This window comes from Macaca mulatta, chromosome 9 (assembly GCF_049350105.2).
Source record: "Macaca mulatta isolate MMU2019108-1 chromosome 9, T2T-MMU8v2.0, whole genome shotgun sequence".
Lineage (NCBI taxonomy): Eukaryota > Metazoa > Chordata > Mammalia > Primates > Cercopithecidae > Macaca > Macaca mulatta.
The window spans coordinates 18,706,926-18,733,539 of NC_133414.1; the positions used below are offsets into that span (position 1 = coordinate 18,706,926).

Below are 26,614 nucleotides of genomic sequence, written 5' to 3' on the forward strand. Positions count from 1 at the left end.
CTTGTGGAAAACATGACATAATTTTTTAAGTTAAAAGACAACTTTTTAAAAACTTAGATACATTAAAAATAACAATAATAATCCCCAAAAACAAAGAAATATAGAATGGACAAGGTCAAGATATCAGCTTTCACCCATAAGGGCAGGTTAGTGTTTTTCTTCAAAAGCCTACTACTGTAGAACACACACCACCAGGTGTCACAGAACCAGGACACAGCGTTCATTGCAGATCCATCATTGCCAGTAGACAAACAGCTCAAACAATGCCCATTTTTGGACCCAGAGTCAATAATGTTGGAAACACACATCAGGGACAGTTGTGTCACGGTGCTGCTCAGTGGTGACATCAGGGTAAACTCAATTCCACAAACATATCATGTATCTCAAAAAGAGGTTCAGTAACTTCAAAGGCTGTTTTTCTAAGTGCTACACATGTAATTCAGAGAGTTTTGAAAAATTCTACTTTACCCACTTAAAATTTTAAAACAATGAGAAAAATATTTATGAAATAAATATTACAAAAGTAAATAAATGGCTCATTCTAAAAATGAAATCTAAAACAAATTTTACATTATGTCTCAGATATTATATAAGAATTCTGTATACATTAACTCATATAACTATCATAATAACCCTATGAAGTAGGAGTTATGATTATCCTCATTTTACAGACAAGTAAACTAAAGAAGGGAACGGTTAAGGTGGGGCTGGGATATGAAATCACTCAGTCTGACTCTGGGCTCTGTACTCCTTAGCAAGGTTCAGTATTACCAAAGTGACTACGGCCCTTTGAAAACAAAAAACCACTGGAATAAAGCTGAGGAATTCGTTTTAATTAGATAGTTAATCTCTTTTCTCTCTTCAACAGTATGTCTAATTGCTTATCTGAAAAAAGGAAAAAGAAATAGTAGCTAGGAAAGCAGACTAGGAATGAGAATTCTTGAGTCTAATTCTCAGGTCTTTATTTGTTTTGTAATGCTCTCACTCATTTTGTGACATAAACTACGACAAGGAAAGTTTGTGTTTCTCTTAAACAACACTCCCCAGGATATTTGGGACAAAAATGAGATCACCAAGAAAGAGGCAGGGAGTACAAAATAAACCTGGTTGCCACGACTACGCTCAGAGAACCAATTACCAAGAGGGTAGTCAAATTACATTGGCAGTTTGTTCCCTATGTACAAAACAGTTGTGTTCCAAAACCTCAGCTTAAATCCCTTATTTAGAATTTGAAACATGATCTATTAAACCTGTTATTTATTTTAGGAATAGTGCCATATTAATATTATAAAAGTATTGGACTTAACATGACTTTTCTGCATTCGAACTCTCAATCAGAGTCCTCAAAAGCACACTTCCTCCTTCTCTAGCCAGGGAAGCATGCTAGGGAGGTCAATCTTTCTCCCAGTCCATCAGCCAGGTACTGGGAGCATGCCCACCCCAGGCCTGAGAAACCCACAGCCTCCTTAGAGCTGAGAGCACTGGCCCTGGTGGTGGGATCAGGGAGATGGGCTGGGGCATCTCTGAGAAGGCCAAAGCAGTGTGTACAACCTCTTCAGAGCACCAATCCCTGGACTTCCTGGACTGCCAATGAAGTTAGGTCTTTGACTTTCTGACTCTACAACTAAATCTTCCCACTTGTTCTTGAGATTCCTTGCTGTAGATCCCCAAACTTTCAATTCTGTGTCAATTCATCTCCTGTGTCAATTTCATCTTCTGAGTCCCCCTTTCATTCCATTATGAAAGCTCCTTCCTAGACAGCCTCTCCACCTCCTCTTTCTCCACCTACCCCTTGTAGGGAAGGATAGAGCCACACAGCTGAAACAGGGGTATCTGAGGAGAATAAATACCAATACATCCCCCACCCTTCCAAAATAATCCCTCAACTGCCTTTTAATTTTTTTAAAAAGGTGATCGAAAGCATTCTTTCACAAGCTCTACTGTGGGGTGATTAGGAGAGAACCTCTGAAAAAGAAAATAAGCTGGAAAGGGGATGCTATGCACAGCCATCTGTGGAAAGAGGTGAGGAGTTGCCAATGTGACCCTTCTAGCCATGCCAACCTCTGTGGCCCACTAGTGGAGCTAGTGAGAGGGAGAATGAATCAGGAAAGAACCGAATGAGGCAGTTATGAGGGGAAAGAGGGCAGAAAGATGCCATAAAGGCATGATCAGGAAAGGAAAGAGGTTTCTTGAGCCCGTTTGTTGAGGCAAGTCCTAGACACACAAGTCCCTAAAGATTTTTGAGAGTTTTAATACATGAAAGCTGAATTCTGCATGTATCCCACATACCGAACTCTGGAGGAAATCCAAGGAGATTTGCTATTTCTTTAGGAGTGAAATATCGCAGTTTAAGCATTAACAGCTTTGTTATCTGTTCTTCTTGTGACAACTTGGTAAGGGATTTGTAGATATTCTCAATCTGTAAGAAAATACCCAAGATAACTAAAAAAGTAATGTGCAATTGGATTTAAGATCTTCTGCTGTGAGACAGTTTAAACTCGATGGACATACAGTCTGCTCTAACACACAGCGGCAAAGTGCACAGGGCAAATTGGCTCTGTGCAATAGACTACATACTGGCTCGATAAGGGCAATGTAAACTTTGAAAAGAAAAAAAGGTTAACATTCAACAGATCAGGATATTTTTCAGGGTGTCTGTCATTTTTGAGCCCTTAAAATAAAATCATAAGAGTATAAACAATAAATGACAATATAAAAGAAATATAGTAAAAAATGCAAAAGAAGCTTGATAAAACAACCAAGTCGATTTTACAATAAAACAGGAGAATCATTAAAACTTTCATTTTTATACTTGGTTTCATCAAGATACTTCCTTAAAATGATTAAATACATTAAGCAAATATAATTTCTTCAATCCAGACATTCATTTGCCTATAACAGAATTTTTACCATGGGTAAATTTTATTAGTTAAAAGTTTGAATCAGTATAAAAGATAATGTGATCTCACTTTAAAAGTATTCAAAAAAATATAAAACTTGCTATATATTAGACTTGTATTCAACCATGACAACATGAAGAGTTAACAACTAAAGTATTCATAAAGCACATTGCTAAGATTTTTTTTTTCCTTAAAAGGAAGTTTATAGTGTGTACTGCAAAGGAGGGCTCCAATATTAAGATGTTTGTACAACATTTTAGAGAACATTAACTATTGTAGGCTGAATTTCAACTTACTATTTATGGAATAAAAGAAAAGCAGAAGGTAAAAATAAGAAAAAGAAAAACATAAAACATTCCTTGTGCATATACTCATGTAGAGCAACAAGAAAAAGATTTATTCAACAGTAATAAAATATATATATGAATATCCATATGAATGAATAAAATATATATTGATGGCCAGTTGGATGCATAAAATTATTTTAATGTTCTCAAAGTATTATACAATTTTAGTTAAAAGTTTTAAAGTGTTTTAGTTTTAAAACATGCGTAGTACCTGCACATCCTCTGCAGTCTGTAACACAGACCCTGTCCCTTCTATGTAGCTTCCATATCTGAAAAATCAACACAACTATTATGCAGCACCTGATGTATGTGTTAATGCTATATTTCTTAAATATTTATTGAATGAATTAATCAATCTACACAGTTACATCCTTCTGAAATATCTGGAATAATGTCACATAAATATCATTTGTAGGTAAAAAATTACTAGGTAAAAGACATAAGATAGTTCCATTTAAATGTCTCAGAAATGGGCCAGGCACAATGGCTAATGCCTGTAATCTCAGCACTTTGGGAGGCCGAGGCTGGTGGACCACCTGAGGTCAGGAGTTTGAGGTCAGCCTGGCCAACATGGTGAAATCCCAGGCATGGTGGTAAGTGCCTGTAATCCCAGCTACTCAGGAGACTGAGGTAGGAGAATCTCTTAAACCTGGAAGGCAGAGGTTGCAGTGAGCCAAGATCACGCTGCTGCACTCCAGCCTGGGCAACAGAGTGAGACTCTGTCTCAAAAAGTAAATGATAATAATAAATAATAAATGTCTCTGAAATGAAACATGGCACAGTTTTTTTAGTTGAATAGACACCACTGAATTATGAACTATAAGTTGTTATTTCTTTGTATTAATTGTCCCATCTTGAATGTTCACCACTGGAAAGGATGCACTTTATATTCAAATATAATTCAATAGTGGCTCCCCTGCCACATTAACCCAAATGCTGTATAGGTGAAAAGAAATTGCTGCCATTTTCATCATGCCTGAACCATCATTTCCTCTCAGGAACCCACCACCCTGCCCTCTAACACCATGGCAAACACAGTGCCACTGAGCCTATGTCTGCTTGTCATTTAACACAGTACGATTTTATGATCACTTAGACCATTATATAAAAAAACTACACAGAAAATATAAAACACTTCAGAAATGCAAGTCATTAGCAGTATGTCTTTCTCTAAGATTATTGCCAAGCTGGCCGTTCAACATTTTAGCATTATTTCTTTTTTACAAATAAAACAGTTTAAAATAAGAATTAGAGGGAAAAAGTCAAACCAGGAAAAAAACAATTTTTTTCAAACTGTCTTTTTCATATATATTACACATATAAATATGTGTGTATATACACATAGTGTATCTATACCAAAATAAATTTTACAATCAGCCTTCTTTTATGTCATCTGTATAATTAGAAAAGAATTTCAAGGTTGTTTATTACAAAATTGCTAAGTCTTACTTTATGAGAGTCCTAAACAGAACCTATTGAACTTGGTAATTGACAACAGCCCAGTGAAGTCTTTCAAGGTAATGGAAAGCAATAAACTCTTTCCCCTGAAGTACAAGGGCAGAGTATAATAAAGTCAGAATGAGTCTGGTATGGTTATATTGGGGTACAGGATATCATACAAGATATTAATAGCTATCTAGAAGGTAAGAACAGAAACCCTGAATTGACAAATCATACAACTACCTATCAAATGAGGTTGAGTAGCATTCAGAAAGCAGAGACAGAGATCCTTGGCAAAATTTTTCTTTTTGTTTGAGACAGAGTCTCACTCTGTCATCCAGGCTGTAGTGCAGTGGTGTGATCTCAGCTCACTGCAACCATTGCCCCCCAGATTCAAGCGATTCTCCTGCCTCAGTCTCCCAAGTAGCTGGGATTGCAAGCGCCCACCACCATGCCTGGCTAATTTTTGTAGTTTTAGTAGAGACAGGGTTTCACCATGATGGCCAGGCTAGTCTCAAACTCCTGACCTCAGGTGATCTATCTGCCTCAGCCTCCCAAAGTGTTGAGATTACAGGCATGAGCCACCATGCCCAGCCAAAATTTTTCTTAAAAAGCTCTAATTTTCCCCTTTCTAGGTTTAAAAAAATTAGTGAGAAATGTATTAAATGTTCAAGAAATAACCCAAAGGAAGCCCTCTAAATGTTCATGAATAGGTAACCAGTAAATTATATAATATACCTATACAATGAAAACAGAAAGTCCTTTAAGTACTGATATGCGATAATATTCTATTTATATTGTGCAGTGAAAAAAGGGGCATATATATAGTATCCTGCCATTTACTTAAAAAGGGGGATAAATATAGATGGATATTTAAATACACTTTCAGATACAATACCTCTGGAAGATTATACAGTAAACTGATATCATTGGTTGTATGTGGGGAGAAGAACTGAATGGTCAAGAGATAGAAATGGAATGGAGTCTTACAATCTTAGTTATCTTTTGGGGAACCATGGGCATATATCACTTATGTAAAAACCTGAATAAAATTTAAATTTAAAAGTTACTCTAATATTCTCCAGATGACTCAATATTACTTCTTTAGATTAAAATTTAATTTCTTATTATACATTGATCATAAGAGTGAACACAATTCTTTTGAGATACGATGTACCACAGAAGTGCCAAAGAATTAGCACCCCATCTCTACTGAAAATACAAAAAATTAGCCGGGCGAGGTGGTAGCTGTAGTCCCAGCTACTCGGGAGGCTGAAGCAGGAGAATGGCGTGAACCCGGGAGGCAGAGCTTGCAGTGAGCAGAGATGGCGCCACTGCACTCCAGCCTGGGCAGCAGAGTGAGACTCCGACTCAAAAAAAAAAAAAAAAAGAATTAGCAAGTAATAGTCTACAGAAACCATGTTTCCACTATGGGTATTTAAGCTCCTATGAAAGTCACCAAACAAATGACATTGTCTTTTATGAGCACTTTTGTGGGTGGTGCACATAATGTTCTGCCAAACGGAATTTTTACTTGTGTTCTATTGGAACATGAAGCAGGCAATTAAGGGAAAATACATCATTCTAGCAAAAACATTTTATAAAATGCTCCTTGTTTTTAGAAGAACTTAAAGAAACAATAGCTTTTAAAAACCTGGTTATTTTGGATATAGGATGAATAGATCTTTAAAACCTACCCTTTGGTAAAGCACACGGACCTTCTACAAGTGGGCTGAACAATGTCCAATAGAAGAGCATATCGCAGCAATGACTTTGGTGGTAAAAGATACTGGTTCATGTCAGTGTCATCTTCAAGAAAATCTTTTAGCATTTTCACAGAGAGATCACTATCTTGTTGATTTTTCCTGTGAATTTCTTCTGCAGTTTCAAGCTTAAAAAGAATGGCATCTTTTCCAGAACCCTGTGTGCTGCTATCAAAGCTAATATTTGGTTCAATGTTCTTTTCTTGAATTTTATTTTCTACATCCATTGTATATTTTTGTGGATGTACAGATTCAATTTTGGGGAACTGCATCAGTACCTGGCATTACATAAAAATAAACAAATTGTCAAAAGTTTCATTAAAAATAAGAGAAATTAATAATGTCCAGTCAACATTATGAAAAAAACCTCATTAGTCTTTATGGGGTTGCCATTAAAAGACAGAAATTGTGGTTTACTTGTATTTGCACAAGTTATTACAAGTTATTAATCATACAGCTATATTGTCATCAGGCTACAGATGATTTATTTCATGGATTAGTGTTTACAGTATTTATTAATAAAAACATTCAATAAAGTAATAGAAAGTGTACTGAATATAGATAAATCATACTTGTATCCTATTTGGAAAAGAAGTTTAGAAAGCAACACTAATATTTCCAGAAAACGTGTTTTGGATCAAGTTTTGCCATACTCCTTCATTAAAAAGGAAAAACCGAAACATAGCTATGATCTAAAGGAAAACTAGCAATTAAAAAAAGAAAAGCGCTTTTCACTGTGAAAGGTTATTTCTACTCATGAGTCCCATGGGAAAAACTTGCTTCTGCAAAACATATAACCATGTATAAAGTCCTATTTTGTAAAAGGAAAACCGTTCCAGGAATTTTTAATGATGAAGTCTTTGAAGTCAATGTATAAAATTAATATTAACTTAATACAATGTATAAGGTGCATTAACTCTACATTTGGAATTGGCCACTATGGAAAGGGAGCAATATTAGTATTATGTGATAAGGGGATTGAGGTGACACTACCAATCCCTTATTAGTAGACATGACTTTTGTGTCCTTTCCTATGAAAGTTAAGAAGAGTTTCACTGAAACGCCGAAACTCAGTTATCCATCCCTGTTTTTTGACCTAAGCATGTAAAACTGCTGACATAATTAGAGATTCTATCTGTAGCAATTGAGCATTTTATTCTAGCTTGTACTAATCATTACTATATTTTAATCAATTAAGCTAAATAGCATTGGCTTTAAAGAAAATGCAACCAATGTGTTAAAATACTTGTAAGCCACTTTTAAGATAAAATATTAAATTTTATCAAAAGTCACCAATGGCTTCTATGAGAAAGATAAAATGATAAATGCAAAACAGTCAACAGTCAAAAGGGAACTTATGGGGGAAGGAAGATCACAATACTAATGATAAGTTTTTTAACTCATTTGTTTTCCAATGAGGAAAAGAAAATTTGTTTTGTTTTGTTTTTGTTTTGTTTAAACCAATAAAAGTGGCAAGAGGAAAATGGCCTTGAAGAGGGACCTAGGGCATGGTCTATACTTTAGATTCCATAGGACACAGAGACACTTACACAAAGTATTTCTTGAAAATAAATTAGCAGACTAATATATATTTACAATAAATAAGTCATAACACTCATAATAAAATTCCAATAATAATACCTGACCAGGGGCTTGAAAAGGTAATGGTTCAGACTGAAGCTTTGCAATAAGAAAATACCGTAGCCTTGAATTTGGAATGCCAAGCTGTAAGCAAAGCAAAGCAGTTAGTTACTCTAGAAAATTAAAGAGAGCGGTACTAACTTTAGCAACAAGTTAAACAACAACAACAAAAAACTCATACGAGTCTACACTTAGCTTCTACCAGAGCAAAATTTGCTACGGATTTGTAGAAGACTCCATTGTAGTATATTCTAAACTATTAAGCTGCTACTTTGTACTTTTATTTGAATGAGTTAAAGATTGAAGCTGACAAATATATCTACAAGTCACTTCCATTTTATATTTCCCAGCTAAGACATACTATAGATATTTTTACATTCATTATTGATAATATAGTAATAATTTAAAAATTCAAATATAGCTATTCTTGGCTATTTATTACCTCATTTTGTTAAAAAGGATGATTCACTATGCTTTACAAACTAAAAGGCAATAAATATGAAATAAATTTAAAGAAATCAAATATGTTGCCAATTTCCACAGCTTGTATCTTGAATTTTTATAATGGGTTTTCTATTAATTTCTGGGCAAAGAACAATATAATATGACTAAAGATCACAAGAAACTAACAAGAACAATAAAAAGCTGACAGCAACACTTGCAAAATTCAAATCTGTCAAATAACTTGTCTTATTATGATCAATTATTTAAATTTCTTACCCATGAAATGGAAGCAGTGTTTTCAACTTAATGTTATGTCCCCAAAGCAGTAATTAGGAAGTTACTACATGTTTGTTTTGTTTTCTATTTTGGATTATTTTGAAACATTAACATTATTAATTATTAACATTATTAACACCGAGTTTGGAAATACCAAACTTGACATATTTTAAAATATGCTATCCTTTGCTCTCTAAAAGAAAAATATAGTCTCTCTTTCAAGCTATATAATTTTTTTCATGAAATATGTGTGAATGAATTTATATGCATGCACTCAACTCTTTGGGAAGGAAGACCCATAATCTAAACTATTTTCAGAGTTTACCTATAATATTATCCAAAATAAAGCCATTCTGCTTATTGAATCAAATTTCCTTTGAGAAAAAAAGCCTTTAAATTATAATTTATGTAAGCATTTATAACTGTGGTACCTACAGAGGTTGGAGATAATAGAAACTCTTGGTACTGAAAGCCACAATTTTCTATTGTTTGTATCAAGAGGTCTCTGAAAAGAAGAAAAAAAAAAGCTTTCATTTGTTACTTGGAAAGGTGGTTCTTATTTAAATAATGTACACAAAAACTCTTTTTTTTTTTTTTTTTTTTTGAGACAGAGTCTCACTCTGTCACCCAGGCTGGAGTACAGTGGCACAATCTCGGCTCACCGCATCCTCCGCCTGCTGGGTTCAAGCAATTCTCTGCCTTAGTCTCCTGAGTAGCTAGGATTACAGGCGCCCACCACCACACCTGGCTAATCTTTTTGTATTTTTAGTAGAGACAGGGTTTCGCCATCTTGGCCAGGCTGGTCTTGAACTCCTGACCTCATGATCCACCAGCTTCGGCCTCCCAAAGTGCTGGGATTACAGGCGTGAGCCACCGCACCCGGTCCACAAAACCTCATTTTAAGTGAAAACTGTAACTTCACTTGATTAGAAAGATAATGACCTACGTTTTTACTAAGTTCAGCACCTGAGAAATAATATTGAATCAAAAGATATAGATAATTCTTTATTACAAATAAATAGAGCTGCCAGATAAATTATCCAAATTGATGAAAGTTAGAATTGCTAATCTAGTGATGATCAATCTGCCATGGGAACTAGAACTCTATCTTCTTCAAGGTAGCCAGTCAGATGGGAGCACTGTTACAGACAGCAGCTGACGCAAGGACTGGGGTGATGCTTTCTCTCCAGCTGAGCCACCATCTGAAAGAACCCCAACACAGGGATTCTTCCTGCATCCAGCTGTAGGGCAGAAAATACTTGCCAACAGGACCAATTCTTACTGAAAACGTTTCCACTTACACAGAAATAAGCACCAATATAAATGGCTAAAATTGAGAAATGCCATTCTTACTAACCACTTACTCCAGAAAAATTCGAAAACATCAAAAGAGAAGAGAATCAGTTGAACAAAACTTTGTAATACTTTATATTATTAGTCAAAATCAACACTGATGAATTTAACATATAAAATGTCAGAATGTATGCACTGGTTTTTAAGATTTTTATTTCACAACAGTTCCTACTATAAGATATACCAAGTCTAAGATGTATGCAAGACAAACACATTTTTTTTACCTTGTAGAAGATACTTCAAAACCTTTAACATTTTCCAAAAGAATATACTTTGGTAATTTTTGTAATCTAAAAAAAAAACACAAACAAATGGAATTCTAAATATCTCATTACTAAGAAGAAAAAGTAAAGAAAATCATTACTGTGGGAAATATGAGGTAAGTAATTTTCTGAACTATTTTTAAAATGGAATTTTATAAGGCTGGAGACAACTTATATTTTATTCATTTTTCCCTTAAACATGGCACACTTGATAAAGTTAACATTTAAAATGTTAATTTCCATTGGAGTTGATCTCAAACATGGGTTCACACAGAGCCTCTGTGGTGACAGCTGAAAGGGCTGCTACTCATATAGAAGGGTGGCTTTAAGGGTTTGCACTTATTTCTAGGCCATGGGTAACAGCATTCACTAACATTAGCACCATTTGCATCAACACTATGAACAGAGGCAGTAGAAGCTAGCTATTAGGCTGTGATTCCCTGTCACTCACTGTGGTGGCAAGCGTGGAATTGTGAAACATTTGCAGTTATTCTATTAGTCATGGTAGGAGAAGATAAATGACATGCACAATATCTCAAGGCAGCATGTATAAATGGCTATCCTCTATAAAATGACAAACATCACATTCTTCCAGACCTGGAGTTTCAAATTAAGGGTAAGCTTGTACAGGAACCAAACTTTTTACCTTGGGAGAATATTGAGAATATATAAGAAGCTATTCGTCCTTGAATCAGTCATATCACCCTGCCGGCCAATCCTAAAGGGGTAAAAAAACCACACGCACAAAAAAAGTTTATCAATAATCTGATAAAAAGATGTCAAATCACTTTTTAAGTCAAAACAGATAATAAAAATAAGTTGGTCCTCACAAAAAATAGGGTCATCTTTGTTGTTACAGAGAAAAAAACACATTTATTCATTTAAAAAGAAAAAAGGGGTCCAGGCGCAGTGGATCACACCTGTAATCCCAGCACTTTGGGAGGTGAGGCAGGTGAATCACTTGAGGTCAGGAGTTTGGGACAAGACTGGCTGACATGGTGAAATACTGTCTCTACTAAAAATACAAAAATTAGGCCGAGTGTGGTGGCTCACAGCTGTAATCCCAGCACTTCGGAAGGCTGAGGTGGGCAGAACACTTGAGCCCGGGAGTTCCAGACCAGCCTGGCCAACATGGCAAAACTCCATCTCTACCAAAAATGCAAAAATTAGCCAGGCGTGGTGGGGCACGCCTGTAATCCCACCTACTCAGGAGGCTGAGGCACAAGAATTGCTTGAACCTGGAAGGCAGAGGTTGAAAAGAAAAAAAATCCTTACATACCTAACAAGTACACTTAAAATTTATCTTTATAAAACAATATGACACATGACTTATATTAATCAAAAAAGAACAAGAAGTCAATGCAGAATAAAACCAACTGTTCTCTTAAAATCACTTTGTTTAGAAAACACACACACATGTGCTGGCTGACTATACTTTTTGCTCTCCCCTTGGTGGTATAACGAGAGTTCAGATGAATGAGCTGCTGAATGGAGTAGCAACCTGAAGCTAATGGCACTGGTGGCCAATCTAAGACAATCAAAGCAGTAGGTAAAACTAACACAATTTTGTCCAAAGTAAATAGGAGAGACTTAAGCTGAAGGCTAGATTCTCTAAGCAGGAGGTTAGAGTAACTAGGGTCAAAACGAGTCATGTAAACAGGCAGTATTTGGGCTAGCAAGTAGATCCTACAAATAAGATTCACAACATGACCAAAGATAAAGCAGAAATGAAGACTTGAATTGAGCCTGAGCAGCAGGAACAGAGGACCAGGGTTCAAAAGCATCCTATTTATCTTCAGAGTCTTAAATAAGTTACTTGGCATCGTCAGTCAGTTTCCTCACACCTGATGGCAGGACCAAAACCATCAGTGGACCTGAGGTTCAGCTATGGGATTAGACTGGATGTGAACAGACTTCTCAGAAATCTTCAGTTCTTATTCTGTCCTTTCCTGTCAGACTTTCACATGAGGACTACAGAATCAGTTACTCCTGCTATCAGCAGCTGGAGCTGTGCTAAGACAAGGGAGAGATGGGAGTAGGAAAGCTACGGGGCCCTCTGCAGTATTACCTGAGGCTTCACAGAGTTGGAGCTGCATTCTGCTGTGTATAACCTGCTCACTGTACTCCGCAGGCCACACTCTCACACTCTCGTACTCCACTAGAGCCACCCTGAGATGGAATGGCCTCTGTCTGCTCTGATAAACTCCTAATCTACTTCCAGACACAGTTCAGACATCACCTCTGAAAGAATTCCCTTCTCTTGGTATGCAGCAAGCCCTTTTCTCCTCTGAACTCCTGTGACACTTTCAGCATTCTTTTATTATATAACTTATAAGATAATTTAAGATAACATTATAAGATAATTATTTGTCAGCCATTCCCATTAGACTATAAGCTCCCAAAAGACAGGAACTACAGCATCAAAAATAATGCCTGGCCAGGCGCGGTGGCTCAAGCCTGTAATCCCAGCACTTTGGGAGGCCGAGACGGGCGGATCACAAGGTCGGGAGATCGAGACCATCCTGGCTAACACGGTGAAACCCCGCCTCTACTAAAAAATACAAAAAACTAGCCGGGCGAGGTGGCGGGCGCCTATAGTCCCAGCTACTCGGGAGGCTGAGGCAGGAGAATGGCAGGAACCCAGGAGGCAGAGCTTGCAGTGAGCTGAGATCCCGCCACTGCACTCCAGCCTGGGTGACAGAGCGAGACTCCATCTCAAAAAAAAAAAAAAAATAATAATAATAATAATGCCTGGCTTGTAGGTGAACAATAAATCCTTGGGGAATTCATTTCCTAGAGAATTGTTTAAATAAATCCAAACCTAGATGGAAATTTAGCATTAGAATATTCATTCATTGAATTAGACTGCTTATTACATATGATATTCTACTTAAAATCATGGAATATATAAAATGATTGACAAATCTTGGCTCTGACATTCTTTAATTGTATATCCTTGAGAAAACTAACCTTTCTATGCCCCAGTTTCTCATCTGTAAAATCATTATAACAGCAATGGCTACCCCATAAGCTTGTTAAATTAAATGACATCCTCTGCGTAAGACACTTAGAGGATTACTACTGCTATTATCATTTAAAATAATTCAAAAGACTCTTATTAAAAATATCTAAATGAAGATGAATTAGTCAAGATTTGGTTGAAGATATAATTTCCTGAAACATATAGCCAAATATTTATACATACACACACATATATATAATTTTTTTAATGAAGAGATTATAATGTTGCTATGAAAAGTCAGAATTATTCAATGTACATATGAATTTTAAGAAATGTAAAGTTCACAAGTGCATGCTTAACTAGCTTTTAAATTGTACAATTAAGCAATTTAGGACTTGAATATTTATTGCAGAAATTTACTTTGCTTAATCAGTATTAGAAAGATACTCTTGAATGCTCATTAGTTTAAATGAATTAAGGTAATTTGGGCTGGAAATAAACATTGTGTCTTAGGTAAGTATAAAAGAGGTATCCTACAGTATTGCATATCTACTTTTGACCACATTAATTTGCTCATCTGGTAGCAATTGCTATTTCCTTTGTGATTAATGCTTAATTATAAATATGAATGGGGGCTGGGCACGGTGGCTCCGCCTGTAATCCCAGTACATTGGGAGGTCGAGGTGGGAGGATAGCTTGAGCCCGGGGCTTTCAGGCCAGCCATGGCAACATAATGAGATGCCATCTCTACAAAAAATTTAAAAATTAGCTGGGCATGGCAGTGTATACCTTTAGTCCCAGCTACTCAGAAGGCTGAGGCAGAAGGATTGCTTGAACCTGGGAGATTAAGGCTGCAGGGAGCTGTGATCATGCTACTGTACTGCAGCCTGGGTGACAGAGCAAGACCCTGTCCCAATAATTATTATTTAAAAATAAATACATACAAACATAAGTAGATAAGAAGATTTATGAAAAAATTTCCAAACTATGAAATGCAGCTAATAAACTTCAAAGTGTCCATGCTTGACACTATGGTATGCTTTGATTTAGTAAGTCCTTCAAAAGCACTTTCTCAACACTTGATATGGTTTGGCTGTGTCCCCATCCAAATCTCATCATGAATTTCCACATGTTGTGGGAGGGACCTGGTGGGAGGTAACTGAATCGTGGGGGCAGGTCTCTGCTGTGCTGTTCTTGTGACAGTGAATAAGTCTCATGAGATCTGATGGTTCTATAAAGGGCAGTTTCCCTGCACAACCTCTCTCCCTTTACCTGCTGCCTATGACTTGTTCCTCCTTGCCTTCCGCCATGATTGTGAGGTTTCCCTAGCCACATGGAACTGTAAGTCTAGGAAACCTCTTTTTTTGTAAATTGCCTAGTCTCAGGTATGTCTTTATCAGCAGCATCGAAATGGACCAATACAACATTGAAATATTTATGACACATACCTTGTGAATGGCTGGCATGGAGGGCTCATTAAAATCATATCAAAAGATAATCTGTCAAACTCTTCGAGTGTAATGCCCTGAGGAATGAACATTTGGGGGAACAAAAACATAAAAACATGGATAGAATGGGGAAGAAGGAAAATACTAACTATAACTAAATATATCAGAAACTGAAACAGTTTATAATACAATGCTTGTCAAATCAACTTTGGTTAACTAACTTCTCAAAACAATACTGTGAAGGAAGTGGGGCAGTAAACTGAAGCTATAAGAAATTAAGTGACTTCCCCCAAGTTCCCAGCACCAGCCCAGAGCTGGAACAATTGTTTCCTGGATCCTAAGCACATCTGGCCTGTATCACGCCTCAAGTGTATCACTGCTGTTTTCTGGAGTAAAACATGGAGAACCTTATTTTATAATTGACAATTTTCATGGGGATGGGGTCTAGGAAATTTTTAAATACCTACCTGTCAATAATGTTCTTTATTTAGCAAATGTGATATGCAGACCAGTCACCATCCCTTTCATATACATCTGTTAATATATTATCAAATGGAAAAGGGCCTAATTCTCAGATAGCCACAAATATTTGCAGTTGTGTGCAATGAACTTCAAATGATTGTTGACAAGATGAATCAAAAGAATTCCTAATGGGCTAACTAGCTGAGAACTGTGCTATGTTTGCTCCCTTTCTATATCTCAGAAGACAAACACAGGGAAGCACACGTCAGGGGTTTGCCAACTCACATTAAGCACTCTCAGTGCACATCTTTAGCTAGAAACTTAAAGAAATCAGTCCAGAATCAAAACCTTCCTAATTATAACCCACTTCTAAGAAGTTCAAGCACATGAATAAAGCAGGAAAAGCTTTACTCTGAATTCTGTAAAGAGTGAGTTAACGTGGGAACATGTCAGTTGTCTCCATTGTATTAACAGTTTGAATGTGCATGTCTTATCAGTTTTTGATCATAGGATTTTAAATAATTACAGATACATCTGTGAAAATGAAATCAAAATTAGATATTGAAAATTTCCTAAAGCACTTCTCGACTCCGCAGTGCTAAGGAAAGCAATCTGAAAATTCTATACTGAGCAGTCAGCCAGAACACACGGGGCAGGGTATTAGCACATCGCATTCAAGTTCAACAGCCTGTATATACAGGGCCATTATGATAAGCAACTGGACATGGAATGATAACAGCTAAATTCCTAAAACTAAAGTAAAAATAAAACAACAATCTCTCATAGCAATTATTCCAGTGGCATCCTATGTCTAGAATCAAAAGGAAGTAAACAGAGTCAATGTCTCTAATACAGCTAGCCACTAAAAAAGTTACAGCTTTAACAGATTCTTTTTTTATATATACATACTTTAAGTTCTAGGGTACATGTGCACAACATGCAGGTTTGTTACGTATGTATACATGTGCCATGTTGGTGTGCTGCACCCATTAAAACTCATCATTTACATTAGGTATTTCTCCTAATGCTATCCCTCCCCCACCCCTCCACCCCATGACAGGACCCAGTGTGTGATGTTCCCCACCCTGTGTCCAAGTGTTCTCATTGTTCAATTCCCACCTATGAGTAAGAACATGCGGTGTTTGGTTTTCTGTCCTTGTGATAGTTTGCTCAGAATGATCATTTCCAGCTTCATCCATGTTCCTGCAAAGGACATGAACTCATCCTTTTTTATGGCTGCACAGTATTCCATGGTGTGTATGTGCCACATTTTCTTAATCCAGTCTATCATTGATGGACATTTGAGTTGGTTCCAAGTCTTTGCTATTGTGAATAGTGCCGCAAGAAACATACGTGTGTATGTGTCTTTATGACAGCATGATTTATAATCCTTTGGGTATGTGCTCAGTAATGGGATGGCTGGGTCAAATGGTATTTCTAGTTCTAGATCCTTGAGGAATCGTCACACTGTTTTTCACAATGGTTTAACTAGTTTACTGTCCCACCAACAGTGTAAAAGTGTTCCTGTTTCTCCACGTCCTCTCCAGCACCCGTTGTTTCCTGACTTTTTAATGATCGCCATTCTAACTGGTGTGAGATGGTATCTCATTGTGGTTTTGATTTGCATTTCTCTGATGGCCAGTGATGATGAGCATTTTTTGAAAATAGTGATTTTTTAATAGTGTAGGCCAACTAATAAGGCAATTAGGCAAAAATTCATCACTAAATTGAACCATTCACAACTTATTTAACCTGGTATTCTAGGTCAATGAAAATGTATTTGGATTAAATAAAGCAGTCATGGAAATACACAGGTTATCTTTAATGACTAAATATTTTAAAGCCAATGGAAATTGACTTTTTACATTATATGACTATACAAGTTAAGGAAAACACTTTTGCTTTCAGACAATATTAGATCAGGTCAGTGTGCTAACATTGTTCATCCCGTGTTGACTGGCAGGTGTATATGTCCCTCTGCCTGCCTTCTTGCTTATTTTCTCAGAAAGTTTCCTGGCTGTTCTTAAACTTAATTTTCATTTGAACTTTAGGAAGAACTTGGCAGATTAGAAAACAACAACTTTTGACTATTTTATTGAAGTTTTAGTGAAAGAGAGCCAATATTTTTACAATATTCAGCCATCCTATCCAAAACCACAGTACGCTTTCATCATTTTCAAGTCTCTTTAACCTCCATATGAATTAGATTTCTTGTTATATAGATTCTTGTGTCATTACTAAAAATAGGAACTTTCTCCTATTATGTTTCCTAGTAGGTTTCTGTTTGTATATAGTATGCAATAGGTTAGCATATTTTTGTAGCCAGCCTCCTTATTAAAGCACTAAGTATTCCTCAGATACTATTTTTGCTTAACTTGTTAGTGTTTTCTGGCATATTCAATCACATTTTTAAATCTCTACTTCTATTTATATGATATTTCTCTGTGTAAGTGCATTAGCTAACAGTTCCACAACAATATCAAGTAGTCGTGCTAATGGTGGACATCCTTGTCTTTTTATTATTTTAGTGAGAATACTTTTAAAGTTTCACCATTTGGTATGTTACTGGGTTTAGACGTGTGTGTGTGTGTGTGTGTGTGTGTGTGTGTGTGTGTGTGTGTGCAGTCAAGGTCTCGGGCAACCAGGCCAGCAGTTATGCTCTCGGAACATTTGCATACTTAGTCCCAGAGCCTTCATTCCGAGGTCTCCTTATCTGAGGCCTCGAGCAGAACTTCTCTGCCAAGGCCTCCTTGTTTGGGGAGGTGTGGGAAACCCTGAAGACCCTGACAACACTTGAAGAGTGTGCCACCCTGACTCAGTCCCCAGCACTTTTCCACTACTAACCCTCCCTGCTTGCCCTTCCCTTAAGGCCAAGGATTCCCTCAACAGTGAGAGGGCCCTCACATCTACACAGATCCATGGGCAAATGGAACCGGGAGAGTGGCGTTGTCTCTGCATTTAGATTCTTGCCAGTGACACCACCGTAAGTGAGTGAAGGCTTAACTCCTCTGTTTTTGGCTTGTTGCCTTAATTAGCTACTTTGATGCTCTGACAGCTGAGCTTTCTCTTTTCCAGCTCTGCTGAGACCCTGACAGTAATAACACTGAATAATGTCCTAAAAAATTGATAGCTTCATTTATCTGCAAAGACATATTTTTTGTGTCTCACTGCCTCTTCCCACTCCAATTGCATTATTACTTCTACACTGCAAAGCTTTACAACATTTTCACCTATTTTCTAACCATAGTTTTCCTCCTAACATGGCAGCTTCATTCCTGGGTTTTCTACTTTGATTCATCTCTTGCTTAGCTAGATTAAGTGATGGAGTCATCTGTTCCAGAAGGGCTCATGGATGTTATATTGTAAGTTTCATTTTAGGAAAATTTTTATCTATTTTTACTAAGAGTTTTTGTTCCACTAGAGTCATTCTCTTCTTCAGAGGCATTAATGATATTTATCATGGATCACTCTGTCTTCGGTAGCTAGCATTTACTCTACAGTATGTAACTGGAGAAAGTGAAGAAAGAGATCAGAGATTGTTTTTGAAGCAATAATAGTCAAAGCCCCCAAATTTGATGAAAATTATAAATAAGAAAAGCACCACACGGTCCAAGCACTACAAATAAAGAAAAACATAAAAAGCACATCAAAATAAAACTTTTCAAAACATGTGATAAAGATAAAATCTTAAATGTAGACAGAGAAAGACACAATATATTAAGAGGAATGAAAACAGAAATTATTACAGACCTTAAGTCAGAAATTAAGCAACCCAGCTAACACTGGAAAGTATTAAAAGAAAACAAACAGATTTTTACAAAAATATCTTTCAAAATGAATGGAATCAGAGATTCAGTGGGCCAGGCACAGTGGCTCATGCCTGCAATCCCAGCACTTTGAGAGGCTGATGTGGGAGGATCAGTTGAGCCCAAGAGTTTGAGACCAGCCTGGGCGACACAGTGAGACCCTGTCTCTCCAAAACAGAAAAAAAAAAATCCGTAAAAAATTATATTTCACAATGAAGACAAAATAAAACACTTTTTTACTCAAAAGTACCAAGCTAATTTGTCCCTTTCTATATATACCCAACAAGAGACACTAAAGAAGGTTTTTCAGGAAGAAGAAAAATTATATCACATGCAAACTTTGATCTAAAACACAAGGATAAAAAGTGCTGAGGCATGGTACAGTGGTTCACGCCTGTAATCCAGCACTTTGGGAGACCAAGGCGGGTGGATCATGAGGTCAGGAGATCGAGACTACCTTGGCTAACACAGTGAAACCCCGTCTCTACTAAAAATACAAAAAATAGCCGGGTGTGGTGGCAGGTGCCTGTAGTCCCAGCTAATCAGGAGACTGAGGCATGAGAATGGCGTGAATCTGGGAAGCGGAGCTTGCAGTAAGCTGAAATCAGGCCACTGCACTCCAGCCGGGGCGACAGAGCAAGACTCTGTCTCAAAAAAAAAAAAAAAAAAAAAAAAGCTGAAAATTGTAGATATATAGATAAATGTAAAAGACTTTTTGTGCTTTTTAAAAGTTCTGTAATAGATATTTGACTACTTAATCCAAAAAATAGTAACAATGTATGTTGGTGGCTATAACATTTTTAGCAGTAAAATGCAAGACAAAATATCAAAATAGACCAGTAGGGGAAATTGGAGGTATACTGTGAAAATTTAAACATAAACTGGTATAATGTTATTTGAAGGTGGGCTTCCACAAGTAATAGATGCATATTGTAAACCCTAGAGAATCCAATAAGAAAAAAAAAACAAAGATAGATATAGATATGTAGATATTTTAAAAGAAATTTCAGTTTACATTGAATAAATACTATGACTAATTATCTTAAAAAAGACATCAGTGAAGAATAACGAATTTTTTAAAAATCCAAATAGGCAAGAAAAGAGGGAAAAAGAAACAAAAGACAGATTAGAGAAAAAGAAAACAAGTAACAAGGTAGTTAAATTAAGCTCGACCATATTCTAACAAGATTAAATGTAAATGTTACAAAACTCCAATTGAAAGGCAGAGATTGTAAGACTGAATAAGAAAAAAGATCCAACTATATTCTGTCTACAATAAGCCTAACTTAAATATAAAAATATAATTAGGATAAAATTAAAAGGATGAAAGTATATGTGCAAACAAACACTTTCAAATAGATAGCCTCAATAACCTTATAGCAATTTGAAAAATTAAATTCATAAACACCTTCCCAAAGGAAAAAAAAAAAAAAAAAAAAACTCCAGGACCAAAAGGCTTTACTAACAAAATTCTATCAAACGTTTATTGAGGAACTAATATCTGTTCCTCACAAACTCTTCCAGAAAATATGACCCTACTATTATTCTAATACTGAAACCATACTAAAACATTATGAAGAAAACACACAAAAAAATGCAGGTAAATGCAAAAACTCTTAATAAAATATTAGCAAACTGGATCCAGTACTACATTAAAAAGATGATTCATCATGACTAAGTAGGATTTATTCCAGGAACTGCAAGATTGATTTAATATTCAAAAAAGTAATTAATATAGTTACCATATTAAAGCATTAAAATGAAAAATAATATAGTCACATCAAAAGATTCAAAAAACACATTTGAGAAAATTCAACACCAATTCATAATAAAAATTCTCAGAAATCAGATGTTAAGGAACTTTCTTAACCTAATAATAGGCATCTACAAAAAACTTTAACATCATACTAAATGACAAATGACTAAATACTACACTCCTAACATCTGGAAAAAAGCAAAGATATCCACTTTAACCCTTTTTAGTTAACATTGTACAACAGATCCCAGACAATGCAATAAGATAAGAAAAAAAAAGTCACAAATTGAAAGGGAAAAGTAAAATTGTCTTTCAAACAATATAATTGCATATGGAGAAAATCCTTTAAAAATTCATTTTTGCCAGTGAGACTAATACGTGAATATAGAAGCCACAGGATACAAAGCAATAAACAAAAATAAGTATATTTTTATATGCTAGCAACAAACAATTGGAAAATGAATTTCAAAAAGACTCACCTGTAATAGCACCAAACCCCACAAATATTTAGGGAAAATTAACCAACATATGTGTGAGACTTATACACTAAGTATTAGAAAACATTGCTGATAAAAACTAAAGAAGACCTGAATAAAAGGAGATACCATATCTGTGCACTGGAAGACTCCATTTTATTAGGATGTCAGTTCTCCCAAAATGAATCAGTGCAATTTCAATCAGTTTTTTTTTTTTTTTTAGAAATTGGCAAGCTGATCCTAATATTTACACAGAAATGTAAAGAATAGTGCAGCCAAATTAACCTAGAAAAAGAGAAACAAAAGTTCAAGAACATAACACTGCCTGAATTCAATATATACTATAAAGCTACAGCAATCAAAACAGTGTTATTGGTATAATAATAAACATAAATATGGCCGGGCGCGGTGGCTCACACCTGTAATCCCAGCACTTTGGGAGGCCGAGGCGGGTGGATCACGAGGTCGGGAGATCGAGACCATCCTGGCTAACACGGTGAAACCCCATCTCTACTAAAAATACAAAAAATTAGCCGGGCGAGGTGGCGGGCACCTGTAGTCCCAGCTACTCGGAGGCTGAGGCAGGAGAATGGCGTGAACCCGGGAGGTGGAGCTTGCAGTGAGCCGAGATCGCGCCACTGCACTCCAGCCTGGGCGACAAAGCAAGACTCCGTCTCAAAAAAAAAAACAAAAAAACAAAAAAAAAAACATAAATACTACTGAAGACAGAGTTCAGAAATAGACCACACATACATGATTTTTTAACATAAAGGCATCAAAGAAATTGATTAGGGAAAGGACATTCTTTTCAGTAAATGGTTCTGGGACAACATTATGTCCCCTTGTAAGAAAACAAATAAATCTTGACCCATACCTCACAATCTACACAAAAAGTAACTTTAAATGTTCAAAGACCTAAATGTAAAACTAAAACTATAAAATTTCAGAAAACAGGAGAAAACTTGAGTAAGCAAAGATTCCTTAGGACACAAAAAACATGTCCTCTACAAGAAAAAGCAAAAATGGTAACGTCTGTGTTTTGACAGACATAGTTAAGGAAATAAAAAGAGAAGCTACAGAATTGGAGAAGATATTTGTTATGCATATTTCTGACAACTTAAATCCAGAAAAGATAAACAACTCTCACAATTAAATAATAATAATACAAACACCCAAATAATAAAAATTGGGCAAGAAATTTATTGACAGAGAAGATATACAAATTGCCAATAAGCACACAAAAAGATACTCAACCTCATTAGTCATCAGGGAAATGCGAATTAAAAACCATAATACCACTACATGCTCACTAAAATGGCTAAAATTCAAAAGACCAGCAATATCAAGTGCTCGCAAGGATGTGAAATTTCTCAGTTAAACATTAATAGTGACAATGTAAAATGGTAAAAACACTTCAAAAACTTGGAAAATTTGGTATTTTCTCATAAAGTTTAATAAATGTAGGTATTTATCCACAATAAAGGAAAACTAAGATCCACACAGATTTGTACATAAATGTTCACTGCAACTTTACTTGTAATGGTAAAAAACTAGAAATGATTTAAATGTCTATAATAATGTGAATAGAGACACGTATTGTAGTATATGATATTCTATTGTACAAAATATTACTCAACAATAAAAAAGAGCAAACTACTGATATACAACAAAATATGATGAATTCCAAAACCATCAACACTAAACAAAAGCAGTTCCACTCAAAAGAATTACACTCTTATGATTTTATTTGTGATATACTAGAAAGGGAAAACTTAATCCATAATGAAAAGAAAGCAGATCCATCGTCGCCTGGGTTGAGGTTGGAGACTGACGGAAATGTGGCACTAAGAACAACTTAGCATGATGGAAATGTTCTAAGTCTTGATTGTGGTGGTGGTAGTTACACAGTTGATGATTGAGTCGAAACTCAAACTGCCCACTTAAAATTACATACAATAAACTACATGCTTATTGCATGTAAATTATGGCTTCATGAGAAAATTTGTTTGTAAAATTTTCCATGATAAATTAGGAGAAAAAACACAATTTCTTTCTTTCTTTCTTTTTTTTTTTTTGAGACAAAATCGCCCAGGCTAGAGTACAGAGACGCGATCTTGGCTCACTGCAACCTCCGTCTCCCAGGTTCAAGGATTCTCCTGCCTCAGCCTCCTGAGTAGCTGGGACTACAGGCTTATGCCACCACAGCTGGTTAATTTTTGTATTTTCAGTCGAGACCAGGTTTCACTATGTCAGCCAGGCTGGTCTACGAACTCCTGACCCCGTGATCCACCTGCTTCGGCCTCCCAAAGTGCTGGGATTACAGGCGTGAGCCACGGCGCCTGGCCAATTTCACATTATTTTAAAAATAACTCAACATAAATCAGTGTTTCAATACTTGTGCTGAAGTCACCACAGGTGAAAAAGGTTAACCTTGATAGGTTTGCCAAAATAAGAAGGATTCAGTAAAACCCAGTGATTTTCTCCCTTGTTCTTACTGCATACTATATATACTATATAAGTATTTAATATAAGTAAATACTTTTTTGAAGTTTGATATCACCACAGAACAAGAATTTAGAAGTCAAGCATATCCTTACATTTCAATTATTTCTCTGAGAGACCAAAATATTGATCTCCCTCTCTATAGCTGGACATTTTTTTTTTGAGACGGAGTCTCGCTCAGTCGCCCAGGCTGGAGTGCAGTGGCGCGATCTCGGCTCACTGCAAGCTCCGCCTCCTGGGTTCACGCCATTCCCCTGCCTCAGCCTCCCGAGTAGCTGGGACTACAGGCGCCCGCCACCACACCCGGCTAATTTTTTGTATTTTTAGTAGAGACGGGGTTTCACCGTGTTAGCCAAGATGGTCTCTATCTCCTGACCTTGTGATCCATCCGTCTCGGCCTCCCAAAGTGCTGGGATTACAGGCGTGAGCCACCGCGCCCGGCCGCTGGACATTTTTTTTAAAGCATGCTATCTTCTGATAGGATATAAAATGTTAATTCCCTTCTCCTGAACTCTTAAATTTATATATGCTTTATCTTCCAATTAAGCCACCAGAAACCAGTATTTGCCAGTGTTTTTCAATCACATTTCCCTTGCTACATACTTATTAAAACAATGACAATTACTCACTTCAATTGTCTTGGCAAGTAACTGTGTGTGAGGAAAATTATACTTGTATACTTCATTAGCGACAGTGTTGACATCAACGGCAGCCACCACTTGTGCAGGTATACAGCTTTCTGTAATGACAAATGGAGTATCTTGAAAAGAAAAGTCCTTAAGTTCATTATAGAAAGAAATCAAAATAGCAGAATTTAGTAATCCATTTCCTTACTTCCTCATGCATTAGCCTGATCTCAGACTGTCAATGGAAGGTCAGCCCGGGGAAGCCAGGCATGAAGTGAAATATTTGGACGTGGACTTCTGGTTCATTTATCTAAACAGCATTCCAATGCTAAAGATAAGATTTAAATATTTTAGTCTTACCTCTTATATTTGCTTTCCTCCCTCATTAAGAGACACACTTATAAGTCAAATAGAAAGTTTTCCTAAGTTAAACCAAAAATTGAAAAGTGAGGCATATTCTAAAAGCCCTATGATTTGGAACTTTATATAAATAAATTACCATTTGTCCTGTACCTTCTCACATTAATACAAAGCTGCTTCACAGTACCATTGAAAATGCTTTAAGTTTTTTCTTTTTTTTAGTAACAGCTTTATTGAGATGTAATTCACATTTGACAAAATTCACCCAATTAAAGCTTACATAAGTTTTTAAATGAGATGAACAATTAATTGGTATCCAAATGTAAATGGTTCATTTACCAACATCTTAAATGTTGACAGACCAGGAGACAATATAAGAAGAATAAGGGAAACAATTATAAAGGAATGTCTTCACTGCCCTTCTGTCTTGCTGGTGAAGAAAAGCATTTTCAAAATGTTTTCAGATTCAGAGAATTCTAGCATATTCTTTAATGTTAATCAGAATTGAAACTCCACAATTGCAGCCATAGCTGTATTTTAAAATGACCACCCTCTTTCCCCAAACATGTATAAAACCAATTATGTGCATGCCCTGACCCAAGTCAGGAAAAAGTGTGAAGTTTTAAAAATAAAAGTATTTGAGACTTAAGAAAATCATCACAGAAAACAATACAATATTATGTAGTAGTTCCAAGTAGCCATTTCTTTAACACCATTAGCTGCTTAATAGTTAGCTGCTTAGCTTAGCCCAAATATCAAAAAAGGAAAAAAAAAAAAAAAAAAAAAGAATGGTGTGAGAAACTAGGACTCATGCAGCAGACACCCGGAAATAAAAGCAGACCACAGGAGACAGGGCAAGGAGAAAGGCTCACATACACTCAGAAAACAATCATAACCTTCCACTGAGGCCTAGAAGAGATGAAGCCAGGAAGAAAAGAAAGGCACAAATGTCCCCAAGGATTTATACTAAATGGCTGCTAGGCTCAAGACACTCAGCTAGGACCAGTTATCCCCGAGGTATCCTGCTGAAAAGTAAGATTCCCTGTGTGCTGCAAACTTGGTGGTCTAATTAGTAATGCCATAGACAGCTGCCTCTTCTGCATTTAAGTGTAGTAACTAGTTACTGGCCTTAGTATAAAATAAATTTAAGGTTATAAATCATATCTGTTAAAGTCATCAGATCTTGAAATACAAATCAAGAAGGCTTCTAAACAACAGAAAATACTAATATATAAGGATCAATTTGCAAAATCACAAAACTATCATAATTCAAGTCAAGAATTAAGCTACTACTAATCACTGTAAGAGAGCTGACAATTAAATAGACTTCATTGTACTATTTTACTGTTTTGTTAAATATGTTCTAATCAGCATGATGTAGCCTGCTTGTATTTCCACTATATATGAAGCAAACTGGGATTGCCTGACGTTGGTTAATAGGACTTTTATCTTTTTTTCAGGTTGAGTGAAAATGTACAGTGATGTGCTGAATCTGTACTATAATCAATAATTAATTTTATGTTCTTGTGTTATATGCCTGGAGGTCACAAAAACTGACAAAAATCAACTGCCAAATGAGTGTTTCATATAGTGATCCAAAAACTGATGAACTGAAAGTTCTTTCTCAGGAAAGAATAGATTTTCAAAGCCAATAAGCCCATGCACTGCTTGCATGCATTGATGCACATATTTTAGACTGTTATAAAATTAGGACTTACTGCATAACTTAAAAAGTTATTTCCACTAAGAGAAATGGATATACTAACATATTACTGACACTAATTCAACT

At 36.1% G+C, this 26,614-nt stretch overlaps 1 protein-coding gene across 24 annotated transcripts in view; it reads right to left on the minus strand.

Annotated features, from left to right (window-relative positions):
* The window catches only part of TRDMT1 (tRNA aspartic acid methyltransferase 1), a 62,352-nt gene that overhangs the window by 8,701 nt on the left and 27,037 nt on the right, over window positions 1-26,614 (minus strand). For 3 of the 24 annotated variants that reach the window (XM_028826024.2, XM_077945894.1, XM_077945893.1), the window contains exons 2-10: window positions 24,469-24,578; window positions 14,838-14,914; window positions 11,074-11,145; window positions 10,389-10,454; window positions 9,247-9,316; window positions 8,092-8,175; window positions 6,385-6,728; window positions 3,459-3,516; window positions 2,290-2,419 (exon numbers count right to left, since the gene is read on the minus strand). In XM_028826024.2, coding sequence (XP_028681857.2) covers window positions 2,290-2,419; window positions 3,459-3,516; window positions 6,385-6,728; window positions 8,092-8,175; window positions 9,247-9,316; window positions 10,389-10,454; window positions 11,074-11,145; window positions 14,838-14,914; window positions 24,469-24,578 — 1,011 coding nt within the window. Of the gene's footprint in view, window positions 1-2,289; window positions 2,420-3,458; window positions 3,517-6,384; window positions 6,729-8,091; window positions 8,176-9,246; window positions 9,317-10,388; window positions 10,455-11,073; window positions 11,146-14,837; window positions 14,915-21,466; window positions 21,595-24,468; window positions 24,579-24,673; window positions 24,794-26,614 lie in introns of those variants that run through there. The other 21 variants (XM_028826026.2, XM_077945899.1, XM_077945906.1 and 18 more) reach the window with 20 other exon arrangements.